Genomic DNA, 14,896 nt, shown 5'->3' with positions numbered 1-14,896 from the left:
AAATTAATTGAAAAAAGTGACGTCCGAGTACGGAATTTTTTCCACAGATTCATTTGCACACGTTTGCGTATCAAAATTTCAACATGAAATTTCACAAATAGGGCCTATTAGACATCTGAAAAAGGCAGCACTTTCTGATTAGCCTATAATAAAGAGGGTGAGTACAAGTATTTCACTGAATAAATTTGAAGTTTGTCAACAAAGAACTTTGGCAACACTGATGTGGAAAGTCGGGGTAAACATCGAAGTGTGCCACGTTAGGGAACACCACTGGTTGAAATCCCTCAAATGTGAAACAATTAAAAAGTGAAATTTTCCAGAATTTGGTTCACCAGGATCACAGGAGTCTCGCGCTCGGCTGTCTCTCATCATTTGCTGTCGACTGAGGGTGCTTTAATTCTCTTGACCAACTACAGCGCGTCTTTCATTCCGAGAGTGTCTCCATGCCTTGCGCGATGAAATGAAAGCCGCGCTGTAGTTGGTCAAGAGAATGAAAGCGCCCTCAGTCGACAGCAAATGATGAGAGACAGCCGAGTGAGTACGAGACTCCTGTGATCCTGTTGAACCAAATTCTGGTACATGTAAATTTCACTTTTTGTTTGACATTTGAGGGATTTCAACCCACCCTGGAGGTACCTATCCACGTCAAGATAATACTTGTGAAATATTGAGGCCAAACATGTCGTGACAGGAGAGTTTGGAGGTTTGAAAAAATTGAGAGTTTTCTGCTACAGCAACTTCAATTCGTCTTTCTGTAAGGTTTGTAAAAACCTTACAGTTCTGGAAGTAACTATGTACCATCCATTATACTCTTATAAAACTACATAGCAATGCGATTTTTAATAACACATAACAGAAGATCCGATTTGAACCAAACTTGGTGGAAAGGTAGATAAAGCTAGATACTATTACACAAAAGATGAACTATTATTATTTTTTCAATGAATATTAAAAGGTTTTTAGATTTTCTGTTTCAAAAGTTTAGATTTTCTTTCAGCCATGTCCACCTTGCGTGGAATTGCCCAAAAGCAAATGTTTTCTCTCGTGCTCAATCATAGCACCCAAGGGGAGCTATCATACCAACTGGTCAAGCATCTCGTGTTAAAAAAAAACAATTCGGTACTTTGTCTTGTGAATTTCTTCCCTGAGTGTTGCTAATAAGCCCATTTGAGATATACCATGTGGTAGCCATGGTGTTGTTACATAGTTTGTTTAGTTTGTGTGGTTCATAGAGGAAACCTCAGAACTCAACGGCTCGTACAGCAATTCTCAGTCTGAAACAAATGTGACCTGTTCTGTCAAAAATGAATCAGACTTTTCTGGGCATAAGGTCAAAAATGAGATTATTGCATATTATTAAAAAATGTTCTTTTTCCTTTTAATAGGTGGTTTAATTTTTGAAACCGGTCATTCCTGGGTAAAGTTATGCTATTTTGAAGTTCATTGTGTCGAAAACGGAGAAAATGGCCACGAACATCACAAAACAGTAATTTCTTTAACTGATATACCTAATCAAAATCATCAAAAATAGTATATGTAGAGTTCAAATTAGGGTTTCAAACTTTTATAGTATATTTTAGACATGATCAGGATTACAAATATGCAAAAATTTGAAAATCGAAAAAAAATCACCCCCACAGCGTCTTTTGGCCCTATCTCAATTTCAACCTCTGCCCAGAAGCGTCTGCTTTTGACAGAACAGGTCAAATATGAGCTTGCACTTGTTCTTCGCAGAACCTCGCAAACTCATCAAAACAATTGCTGTGACATGGCCTCATCACAAGTATACACATAGGTTATTATAAGAAAATGTTATATTCTAACACAGGTCTGTTTCTGTTTCAGGCACATGAATGATGGACGAAGTATACCATTGGAATGAGCTGCCAGCTCAGGTAGAAGCCGTCTTGTCGGAGGTTTGGATCAAACTGGATGTTGACAAACAACTTCAACAAGCTCAAGAAAAAATTGACCAAATTAATAGTAAGTACAAAGCCTGATAGAATGCTGGGGGTTGCAATAGGGTGAGCAGGGTGTTAAAACCAGAGTCCATCACTTGCAGCTATCCAAAAAATAACTGCCGTATTTATTGTTGAAAAACATATTTGGTTGAAAGATAGTAAGTGGTAAGGGGACTAAACTCCCTGTGAAATTATTCTTTCTGGCAAGCTGTCATTTTGAAGAAATCAACGAAAGAAGGCCTTTCCAACGGTGCGTCTTAAGAAGCACTGTTGGAAATTTCCGTTAGTAGTTCGTTTTTTCAATTGGCGAAGTATGCGCACACGCGCGCGGTTGCTATAATTCGTCGGATCGGTGCGCGACATCGCGTAGCTGAGAACGTGTCTCGGTGAGAACGTGTCTCAGGCCCAATTCAAAACATGATTCAGCAACTTTTGATTTGAAAGCGAAATCCTAGGATGTCGTTTTTCTCGAAATATACAGCTGAAGCTGAGCTGAAACTTCATCAGGTTAGCTGTTCAGCACCCTTCTTTAGAATTTGAGCACTATTGTTGCTTCAAATGAACAAAATGCACAACTTACAAATGATGGACTATACCTTTAATAACATGTTTGCTTGCAATCTCAGTGCAGAACTCAATTCACCATTATTTACATGTCTGTAAGTGCAGTCCAAATGTGCAATGGTGCAAAACTGCAAGGTATACTGAAAACCCTGACGTTGGGTTGTTAAGAAGGAAAGTAATTATGATTTTTGTTTTTGTTTCCTATAGATGGCCACAGTGAAATTGGTGAGATATTTGATAGTGTTGAACAAGGTCTAATAGACATTGAAAACGAGTTACACCCTACAAAGGCAAATGGAGAACGAACAAGTAAGCCCTGTTAATTGTCTTTTTTTTTTGTTAGAGTGATGGATTTTTATAATTTTTTTTCATTTTCTATTTTTTTTATGCCCCGCGGTGAAGCCGAAGGGGCATACTGTTTCCGCCTTGTCCTTCCGTGGGTGGGTGGGTGGGTGGGTGGGTGGGTGGGTGGGTGTGTGGGTGTGTGTGTGGGTGGGTGGGTGAGTTTGTCTTACATACGCAGTGTGGACTTCCGAACAAAAGACGTCCACATAATGTAGGTAGCACCGACGTTTTGTGGACTTACCCCACGTCCACACAGTGTTTCCCCATTTCTGGAAAACAGGTTTAGAGGCATTTTTGGGTTAGGTTTATCTGTAGCAGAATGAAGAGAAACACTAAAGGGAATCATAGAAAAAAAATTGGGTTGAAAGAGTTTTCACAGTTTGAGAAAAATGAGTTTTTTCACTGGTTTTTCTTAACTACACGAAAGCAATGGAAAGTCCACACTAGTCATGTGAAACAAGTATGTGTGTGTGGGTGTGTGTGTCCGGACAAATCTTGTCAGCGCGATAACTTGAGAAATACTTTACATATGAACTTCAAATTTGGTTTGTGGATTTTCCTTGGTAATCCTAAGAAGCCTTTTGCATTTGGGGCCGAAAGGTCAAGGGTCAAGGTCACAGTGGCTGAAACAATAGAAATGTTGTCAGCGCGATAACTTGAGAAATACTTTACATATGAACTTCAAATTTGGTTTGTGGATTGTCCTTGGCAATTCTAAGAAGCCTTTTGCATTTGGGGCCAAAAGGTCAAGGGTCAAGGTCACAGTGGCTGAAACAATAGAAATTTTGTCAGCGCGATAACTTGAGAAATACTTTACATATGAACTTCAAATTTGGTTTGTGGATTGTCCTTGGTAATCCTAAGAAGCCTTTTGCATTTGGGGCCGAAAGGTCAAGGGTCAAGGTCACAGTGGCTGAAACAATAGAAATGTTGTCAGCGCGATAACTTGAGAAATACTTTACATATGAACTTCAAATTTGGTTTGTGGATTGTCCTTGGCAATCCTAAGAAGCCTTTTGCATTTAGGGCCATAAGGTCAAGGGTCAAGGTCACAGTGGCTGAAACAATAGAAATGTTGTCAGCGCGATAACTTGAGAAATACTTTACATATGAATTTCAAATTTGGTTTGTGGATTGTCCTTGGCAATCCTAAGAAGCCTATCGCATTGGGGGTCAAAAGGTCAAGGGTCAAGGTCACAGTGGCTAAAACAATAGAAATCTTGTATTTATTCTGAGATCATAGGGATAAGGGATTAATTCATATAAAACCTACAGAAGACACTAATGCTGTCAATGAACGTTCCATTTGACCAAGGTACATGTAAGTTGATGTTAGAGTGGTGTTATGTCATGGAAACAGTCACGGTTGCGGGGCATTTGTGTTTGTAAACACACCTGACTTGTTTTTTACTGTTTTTATATATTTTCTTTTCCTTTTCTTTGTAATCTGAGTTTTTCTTCTGTTTTGTTTCATCATATTGTAGGCGAAAAAATGCTTGATTTGACTGAGTTTGCTTTGTGCCTATTTCCTAAGCATGGATGTCTCTGTTAGCAAACAATATGTCACAACAATTGCTCTTTGCATTTCTGAGATCTCCCCAGCTGTATTTTAGGAGATTTTAAAAAGTGTCATTTAATTAGTAAGGGAATAAATGTGTGCTTGGTTGGTTTTAAACACTATGTTTAAGACCGGTTGGAGTCTGGATGCTGATTATCAGTGTCCAGACTCTAAATCGATCTTAAACATTGTGTACATATTTATTCCCATTAATTAATTAATAATTATATAACCCTAACCTCCCCAACTCTATAAAAATCCCTCCCCCCATTTTGGTGGATTTTAGGGGACTTGGTCCTGCAGGCCTGATTTGACTAACTATTGATGGAGTATGATGGACTTGGGCCTGGAGGCCTAAAGCAAAGCATGCATTGGAAGCAGTGTGATTGATGGATTTGGCGGACTTGGTCCAGTACTTAGTAACAGACAGTGGGGAGTTGGGGGTAATAAATACCTTTTCGGTCAAAAAACCAAAAATTTTCGGGCCAGAAGTCAAAACAAGTCAAAAATTTAAATTTCCAAAGATTTTGTTCAACAATTTTACTCTATGTTTTTTGAAACACCCCTCTAGCTATATTATGGTGTGTCCCTCTTACGAGTAGTCATAAACAGCTCCTTAGGCCCCCCCCCCCCCAAAAGTCTCCGGTTTCTGGTATGCGCGCGCGTCGCCGTAGCCATGCGCGTCAGCAAAATGAAAAAGGTTTTTTTTTCAATAAAAGATGATGTCTCAAAACTGCCAAACTCACTGGTTTGACTGGAATCCTGCTGCTGCACAATTGTAACGTGTTTTTAGATGGGGTTATGATCGAGAATAAGCTTTATGTGGCCTCTCCGTACTCCCATATATTTGCACTAAGTTTAGTCAGGCACCATTTGCAGTCATCAGCCGACATTTGAAGCAAAAAAGACCTAAAAAAAAAAAAAGGCCGCGTCGCCGCACCACTTTTTGGGGAAACTCCATACCAGAAACCGGAGACTTTTTGTTTGGCCTTATATATGGAGATTGGCGTGCTCGCACGCTTCGCGCGTACTGCAAGATGTTGTGCAGAACGTAGCTGTGCCGAACGTACATGTAGCTGTGCCAGTGTATTGTGAATTTAGGACTGTGAAATACTGACTCACTGGTAGTGTTGGGCATGCCTACGTGAGGATTGTGAACGTTCAACCAATAAAAGAGTAAATGGGACCGGATTTCATAGGAGTCAAAATCTCATGTGACACTGGAAAGTGTTTAAGACCAGCCAGCCGGTCTGTATCAACCATCTAAAGGCCCTGTCACACTGTCTGCGATCTTATACATGTATGCGCTCTCACTGCGTCCTTGAAAAGTAGCTGGGGCGCAACAACAACTACTAGATCGCAGCGACAACTACATAGGTCGCCAAATGGGCGCCAGAGGGTCTTAATGGTCTCCGATGAGCGCCAAGGTCTTTGAACATGCTCAAAACAATCGCAACACCTCTGTGCTCAGGCCAGGGCACCGTAATGACGCAACTCGGGCGCTGTGCGAGCGTGAATTGTGCGACATTGAAATGGCATTGAGGCAGCTTAGGCGCAAGGCAGTCGACGTAGTCTTCATGAGAAAGTAACTCGACTGCGATGAACTTGTAGAATAATTTTTTTAAACTGGACTTTGTATTGACCGTTTTGTCGTGGTATTTATACAGTACAAGTGACGTCACATGAGCGTATTTTGGTCGAATAGAGAGTGCGACGCATGCTATCAACAGCGAGCAGAGTGTAGTGTGGGCGCAGTGACAGCGCAGCGGCAGCGACTAGATCGAGTAATTGGGCTTGACAGGGGCGCATAGAGAGCGAGTTGAACACATCGTAAGCGCGGGAAGAGCACAGTATGAGCGTAGCTTGAGCTTCTTTGAGACAGAAAGTTGTCATTATATTGCGTCCTCGCTGCGATTGTTAAATTTATGGAAAAAAATTGGTTGCCGTAAGGTCCCTATGAGATCGCATATAATGTGACAGGCCCTTTAGACTGGCCACGTGATGGGCTCTTGACCAATGGGAATGGGTAAACTGTCGTAGGTATTTATGAATACAAGATAAAACTAAATTCCATCTTTCAGTTACATACATGTAGCTTCAGCCAAACACGAACTTTTGCTATAAAACGAATGTGATTATTGGTTGTTCATCAGCACAAGACCCACCAAGTACTACACTGGTTTGCATGCAGCAGCTGTCAATGTCATAGCTAAGTACAAGCTCAGATAAGCTTAGTGCAGCATTTAAACTAACAATCGCAATAATAAAATACCAAACAAGTGTCTTTTATAATTTAAATGAGACACCTCCCCCCCCCCTTCAACAATCTTTTTATGTCAGAGTTTTAGGAAAGTCCTCACAAGTCAGTCACAAGGACAGAAATTAAATTGTTTCCCCAATTAATATTCTTCATTTACCACAGGATTTTATGCTGATGTTGCAGACTCGATGAGCAAAGTGAAGAGTGATCTTCAGGACCTTCATTTAAAAATAGAGTACGTACACAAGTTGCGTCTGTGGGATGAATATGTAATGAGAAAGTATTGGTATCGTAAAGATTGTCACTTTTATGTTATACATAGTGGACAATGACTTATGAAGATGCATCAGCTCAACATCATGTATCTTGGGTATGCTGAATCCTTACCTTCCCAAATCCTCTTTGCAAAATGGAGGATTTTGCAGGATTGAGCTGTATGGCAAAAATGTGTGGCTGATTTTGGAGGATGCACTGTGTCAAGGTCTTGGGCCGGACCTTGTGTTATGCTCAGCTGTGCGTTAAGTTAGGCCTAGATTATACTTGAAATCCTCCGCACTGCTCCAGGATGTCACTGGCTCTGCCTCAACATATTGACAGTGATTGCTGGAGGATTTTGCCGGATTGAGGCAGTGGTCACCCCTCCAAGGACCACATTCCATAAATAATGGATGGTTTGGAGGTTTGAGGCTGTGTGCAATTTTTACATGGAGGCAGTTGGAGGATTTTGCAGGATTGAGGTTGCATCCAAGCAAAGATGCCTTGGGAGTTAGGGTTAAGGTTGCAGACCAGTAAATAAACTTCCATAGACCCCAATGGTAAATGCTCCCACTTCAGAAATTCAGGAAAAATACTCACAACTCTCCAAGGTGATCGAGACACACATCAAATTAAAGCTTATTTCATCATCTTTCATTTTCTTTTCAATTTTTGGGGAATCAACTGATGACTTTTAGGAGAAACTTCCATCCGAAGATGATCACCCCTGAAAATAGTCCTGAAGCCCATCGCCATTTTGAAAAACGATGCCTACACTCCATTGCAAAATAGAGCGCTTTAAGGGCCCCAATTTCATCCAAATTGAACGGAACTACAAGCTCCCAGTCCTGTGCACGGCTTCCACCCATATTTTTTACAAACCCTCAAGTTCATGGCCCACAGCATGCTCAAATACTGAAGATTTTGAGGGCATGCAAATCGTGATTTCGGACCGATTTACTAGTCTGCAACCTATAAAGAAGCGAGGTTTTGAAAAATTCCCCCAAACCACAATCAACACTTTTTCATCAGCTTGATATACATGTAGATTGAAAAGTGTGAATAACAGAAGTAAAAACAGCACTCACCAGGTAGTTGTTGCCGAGCTTTTGGTGCGATGCATCAGTGCAGTTATGGGTAGTGATGTAGTGCTGGTGGAAGAAACGCGGTTAATTCGGGCGATTCACAATGCAGTGCGCCACCAAGAGTTTGCCATGGAGAGTCAACTTCTCAAGTTTACGGTCGACAAAATATGGCCCATTGGAATGAGTGTCAGTAGACAACTTGAGCTAATTTGTTATAGATTCGGACATAGCGTTCTGCCCCCTTACCAAAACTCACCATATTGATACAAAGAAAAGAAAAGGGCAAACATACTCAAATCATACGCTTACGAAACTACCGGTACTGACCGAAAAAAAACCCAAACAATTTCAAATGTCCCGCACTGCGAATTTGTCGACCATCTCCCACAATGCACTGGGAAAAATGAACTCTCTGTGGCAAACTATTGGTGGCGCTCTGCATTGTGAATCGCCCGAATTCTATATTAATCCCATCTGGATAGAGTGAGCCCATGCAGTTGGCACATAACATACTGTTCCAAAGACCAGTGTGGCACATGTGTATTGCAAGTACCTTTACATTTTGGTTTTGTCCAAAGCATCTTCTGGTGACATAATATTGAACTTGTATAGTTAACTTAAAATTGTTGTGATTTGCAAGTCTTATCTCTTATAAGATGGAATTTTTGCGTCGGGGTGATATAAATCAAATTAGGTTTTTGCCCTTCACCGACGTTTTTAAACACTGTATACTCAGTGTGTTATCTCCCGAGTGAAAGTTGGAAAAATCACTCGGGTGGGACTCGAACCCATGACCTCCTGCTTTCTAGTGCTGATGTCTTACCACTCAATCTTAAGTCTTATCTCATTCAGAAATATATAGTCATTCAATGTTTTGTTGCACACTAAGTCATAAAATGTTAATGCTTTCATTAATATTTTTATTTGTCATCATAGTGCGCTTGAGACATGTCATGATGATGCAAATGATGATCAGACTAGCGAGGGAGTCTTTGTGTTTGTGGACAGTGATGATGACTCATCATCTCAACCATCACCTAAATGTCCATCTGATAAGGATCTTGAGCTCATGGATGCAACTTGTAATGATACTGAGAAGAAAGAAACGGGAGAGACCAACCACTGTGATGCAGACAGTCAACAAGCAAGCACTGATCAGCAAGCGATCCTGTCAACAGACACCAAGCCCTGTGACAATGTCACAGCAAACAAGATAGACAGTACTAGTTCGTCAAGACAAGATGCTTCACAAGATGTCTGTGAACCTAGGACTGTGCAAGGTGGTAGCAAGCAGATAGACGCTTCTTCCTCAGTAGCATCCCATCAACAGACCGTCAGCGCTGCTAAACCTGTCACGTCTGTAGACAAACCCTCAGCCAACACACATTCCAAACAGTCAACCACAGGTAATATTCTTAAGATAATTAAGTCAAATTAGGTTTTGCCCTGCGGTACCCGCTGCTATGTACATCAGATTCGATCCAGCCAACCGATCCCGTTAGCTCGGTGGTCGAGTGGTAAGACAACTGCACTAGAAAGCAGGAGGTCGTGGGTTCGAGTCCCACCTGAGTGATTTTTTCCAACTTTCACTCGGGAGGTAACACACTGAGTATACAGTGTTTAAACGTCGGTGCAGGGCAAAACCTAATTTGATTTATATCACCCCCACGCAAAATTCAATCTTATAATAAGATAATTAAGTTTATAACTGGTCATGCTAAGCCAAACATTTGGTATTTGCGGTGTGCTCATTTCACTAACGTTTCAGTTTCTGTACAGGAAATGTAACAGAGTCTTGTACCTCTATTTCAGGAATGTTCAGTTTTGGTAAGTGCATTATTAATGAACCCCTTAACGCCGGTATTGGTCGGCCACGTACAGCTGCACTTTGAGTGGAATGTGTACGTGCAGGCGTTTGGCTGTGGTCCATGAATGAATGCGGCCATGCAGCAGGAATGCGGCCACAGCGTTCCCCGGCTCATCACCCTTCATTGAGCTGCGGTCACCACCGTCAGCCGGCGTCAAGGGGTTAACGATTTGTAGCCAGACAGTCACCTACACTTGTTAGATGTATATTCTCTGGGAACTAGTTTGTCTACCACAGAGAGCTCATATCATCTGTCAATATTCTGTGTTTACACTCTGTGATTGTCGTGACCTTTTAAAGCTATAGTCCATCATTTGTAATTTGTGCATTTTGTTTGTTTGAAGCAACAAAAGTGTTCAAAATCTAATGAAGGATGCTGAACAACTAATCCGATGAAGTTTCAGCTCAGCTTCAGCTGTATAATCCGAGAAAAACAGCATTCTAGGATCTCAATTTCAAATCAAAAGTTGCTGAATCATGTTTTGAATTGTTTTGAATTGCAGTTATACGCGATATCGCGCACTGATCCGACGACTTAAAGCAACCGCGCGCGCCTGTGCGTCGTGCCAATGCTTGCGCGCGCTGCGCCGAATAACAAAACGAACTACTAATTTAAATTTTGGAAAGGCCTTCTTTCGTTGATTACTTCAAAATGATAGCTTGCCAGAAAGATTAATTTCACAGGGAGTTTAGTCCACTTACTATCTTTCAACCAAGTATGTTTTTCAACAATAATACGGCAGTTACTTTTTCGGATGGCTGCAAATGATGGACTATAGCTTTAATTTATGATGTTCATTTTGTGGATTAGAAGACCGTATTTTGAGCACGGGTACAATGCGCATTGTAGTTTAACTAATAATAAGTATAGGAAATATATATGTGCTTGTCCGGTTGTAAACAAGTACGTTTAAAGCTATAGTCCATCATTTGCAGCCATCCGAAAAAAGTAACTGGCGTATTATTGTTGAAAAACATACTTGGTTGAAAGATAGTAAGTGGAATTAACTCCCTGTGAAATTAATCTTTCTGGCAAGCTATCATTTTGAAGTAATCAACGAAAGAAGGCCTTTCCAAATTAGTTGTTCGTTTTGTTATTCGGCGCAGCGCGCGCAAGCATTGGCACGACGCACAAGCGCGCGCAGTTGCTATAATTCGTCGGATCAGTGCGCGACATCGCGTATAGCTGCAATTCAAAACATGATTCAGCAACTTTTGATTTGAAATTGAGATCCTAGAATGCTCGGGAATATATACAGCTGAAGCTGAGCTAAAACTTCATCAGATTAGTTGTTCAGTATCCTTCATTAGATTTTGAACACTTTTGTTGCTTCAAACGAACAAAATGCACAAATTACAAATGATGGACTATATCTTTTAAACCGGCTAAGGCCTAGACACCGGCCAAACACATATTTGTTCCCATTCGTAAATACCTTTCGGTCAAAAATCAAAGCAAGTAAAAAAAATCACAAATTTGAAACTATATTTTGTTCAACAAGTTTACTTCATGTTTTGTGAAAAACCCTCTGGCCATGTCAGTGGTATATATATGCATTGCTCATAGTGTTAAACATCTGAGTTCTCCAGGATGTGGCACAGAACGCACTCAAGTTTTACCGGTGGTTTAAAACCTCCCATGTGACGGGCTGTCGACCAATCAGAATGGGTAAACTGTCTGTGTATTTATGAATTTTGTTTCAGTTTTTCTTGTATATTGTAGTGTATCATTGTTGATTTTTATATTGATTGGTTTGATGTTTTTCAGTGATGTCAAAGCCAAAGACGATGCATGTCAAACCTGAGCCGGGCAGTAAGACATCAGAGAGTTTGAAATCTGTTACGGCAAGTCAGCCCAAGCCTTATAATGTTGGTGAAGTGATTGATCTATGTGATGGAGACGACAGTAGTCCTATGGAAGATGACCAGGATGTTATAGAGTGTATCCAGACTAAGATAAAGACGACGCATATTCAGGATAGGTAAACGATCAGATTCTCTTCAAAATTTAAGGGGCCCATGTAATATGTTAAGGAGAATACACGAGAAAGTGTGGATTCGTAATTTAAGAATTCACGAGGCGCAAAGCGCCGAGTGAATTCGTAAATTAAGAATCCACACTTGCGAGTGTATTCTTCGACTTAAACCATTGCGTCAAATGAAGTATTGGCATTAACAGTGAGTGGAGATGAAAAGACTTGGGATAAATGTTGCAACCTGATCCACTTCCGCGATTGTGTACAAAGTATATGGAGAGTCAAGATTTTTGTAAAAGTATTTCCTAACAAAATTGGAAATACTTCTCAGTCCCAGATTCATGTCTTATCATCATTTTTGCAATGAATGCCCTTCATTGAGATGATATATGGATAAAAAAGTGGCGTCAGGTTGCAACATTCGTCGCGGCTCCTTCCATCGACAAATTGATAGTTCAGACGATGATTTCTTTCTGACTCGAAGTAGGTTTTGCAGTGACGGCAGAGAATCTGACAGTGAAGATGCATTCGTAATTTCGGAAGGATATTTTCACGCATACGGTCCTATTAATGCTCATTATAGAGAACAATTGTCTGACGTGTTCAAAGTGTGGATTCGTAATTCCGAATCCACACTTTACTAAAGATTCTTCGTTCCGAATCCACACTTTATGACCAGCGTAACAGATTCGTAGTTCCAAATCCACACTTTTAACAATAGTGTGACGTCATAGCAATGGTTTAAGTACAAATATTGACTGCTTTGAGTGGCGTAGTATAAAAAACTAGTCTCCCGAGGTGATTCATGGAGCGTTTTGTTTGCCGAGGGAAATGGAACACTCCATGGATCACCGGTACACCATTGGTCAAAGTAGTCAATATTTAAGCCCCAGTCACACATTCACAGTTGGAACTATGAATATCTACGGTTTATCAAGAATCAATCCATCACGATGAACCATCGAGATTCGTGGAGAAATTGGAGTGTGATGGCCTAGCGGTTAAGAACACCGGACTCACGTTCTGGTGTTTCAGAGGCAACAGTGACGTGGGTCCAAGCCCGCCGGCGAACGCTTGTGCTCTTAAGCAAGGCACTTAACCATTATTGCTTCGTCCTTCGGATGGGACGTTAAGCCGTAGGTCCCGTGTGTTGCATAAATGCACGTAAAAGAACCCAGTAAACACTTATCGCTAAGAGAAGGGGTTTGCCCCGGTGTTTCTGGCCTCCTGTATAAACTCCCACGTGGAGTATTTAGGAGAAGAACCAACCAAGAAATTGCCTTTCTAAGGGTTTCAGGACGGATAGCCACAACTGTCCCACGGTTTCTCTACGAATACACCACTGTTTGTCATGAATATAGACGGATTGTTGAAGAATATCGACGGTATTACTAAGAATAATGATGCCACGGTTGTCTGCAATTGGGCCAAGGATGACCAAGGTTCTCGTACAGTTCTCCTATTTGTAGAACAGCCTTAGCAGAACCCTATCACATCCGGGCATATCTGTAGGACATTCGTAGCGAATTCGTAGAGATTTCTACCAGGAATGAGCTACGTATGTCCACGAATTTCAAACCGTGGATGATCGTAGCTCTAAACCGTGAATGTGTGACTGGGACTTAAGCGATAGCAGTGTGAGGAGCCAGTCGTCACTGCGTGATAATGACCGGGTTGGGGATGGCCGCTGTTCATGGACAGAGCTGAAGGCGAGGTCAAATAAATACTTTTATAATGAAACAAACAGTTAAAAAGCTCCAATTTTGTGACTATTCTTCAGCGGTATTTCCAGACTTTTTTGTGTTCATGTTCAGTGGCCATATGTTAGCTTAAAGGGAAAATACAACATTTGCAAACATCATAAAATAAAACTACCAAATCATTTTGAAATTCCTTGCTGGACTGTTAGTGAATGACAGTGTAAAGCATCCTGTAAAATCAGGTATACTGTCATTTTCAAAAAAAGTGGTATTTTTGTATCAATTTCCAACGCTGATCGGCCGACCAGCGTTGGAAAAAACTGTTTTTTTTTCAAATACTGGCCCCAATTGACCATCGCACTTGTTTGCAATCGATTACACACCTATGAACGGGTACAAGCCAGCTAGACTGGTTCCCTGACCTTACAATTCCCCAATGCATGTAAACTGCTCTGTTTCTTCTTATATGGAGTCAGGGAACCAAACTACAGGAAAACGATTGTTTTTCTTGGTTTTTATAGCATTTTCGAACCCAAAACCTCAAAAAAGTCTGTGTAACTATATTTGCTATATATTTCCAACCCCCCAATTCCATCCATTTCTGAAAATTACAGCAAAAGCAAATGATGTATATTCCCTTTAAGTGTGGTACTCTTTAATATGCGTTGTTATATACATGTACCACCCTGCTGGGCCCAGGCTGTGCTGGACGACCTCTACACTGCATTATGACCACTGACGTCCAGGGTATGAACTTCTGCTGCTGTAGCGAAACAAATTATAACAACTTTTGCAAATATTTTTACCCGATGGAGGAAGCTGAAATTTCGTTTACACTTTTATCTGGATTGTGTACTTATACCCTTCATAGAACCTTCGGTAATATTTGTTTATGTGTGACGTACTCTGTTCAACAAATAGTTTTTTTTGGGGGGGGTTTGTATTTTGGAATAAATGATTGAATAGTTCAGTCATTTTGATGCTACTCTTTTTTTTCTTTTTGTCTTAGTTCGATTCAGCTGACCCAAGGCTCCAGAGTTCTTGCTAAGAACATGAAGAAAGGTGACACATGGCATGATGCAACCATCATCAGTATCATCAAGGACAATACTTCACAGGTAAATACATCAAATAGATCATCAGGAATACCACAAGTGTGCACAAAGTGTACTGTGGTGAATGCACGCATTAGACAATGTAATATTGACGCAACCATCATCGGTATCATCAAGGACAATACTTCACAGGTAAATACATCAAATAGATCATCAGGATCACCACAAATGTGCACAAAGAGTATTGTGGTGAATGCATGCATTAGACAA

At 40.8% G+C, this 14,896-nt stretch overlaps 1 protein-coding gene across 4 annotated transcripts in view; it reads left to right on the top strand.

Annotated features, from left to right (window-relative positions):
* LOC119723870 (histone-lysine N-methyltransferase SETDB1-like) overlaps positions 1–14,896 on the top strand; it is an 86,834-nt gene that overhangs the window by 1,093 nt on the left and 70,845 nt on the right. For all 4 annotated transcript variants that reach the window (XM_038194781.1, XM_038194773.1, XM_038194767.1 and 1 more), the window contains exons 2-7: positions 1,846–1,983; positions 2,733–2,834; positions 6,851–6,923; positions 8,965–9,434; positions 11,664–11,877; positions 14,581–14,689. In XM_038194781.1, the coding sequence (XP_038050709.1) occupies positions 1,854–1,983; positions 2,733–2,834; positions 6,851–6,923; positions 8,965–9,434; positions 11,664–11,877; positions 14,581–14,689 (1,098 nt within the window). In that variant the 5' untranslated portion in view covers positions 1,846–1,853. The remainder of the gene's footprint in view (positions 1–1,845; positions 1,984–2,732; positions 2,835–6,850; positions 6,924–8,964; positions 9,435–11,663; positions 11,878–14,580; positions 14,690–14,896) is intronic.

This window comes from Patiria miniata, unplaced genomic scaffold (assembly GCF_015706575.1).
Source record: "Patiria miniata isolate m_02_andy unplaced genomic scaffold, ASM1570657v1 HiC_scaffold_1, whole genome shotgun sequence".
Classification (NCBI taxonomy): domain Eukaryota; kingdom Metazoa; phylum Echinodermata; class Asteroidea; order Valvatida; family Asterinidae; genus Patiria; species Patiria miniata.
The sequence above is the reverse complement of the archived record's forward strand: the minus strand, read 5'-3'. Positions and strand labels throughout refer to the sequence as shown.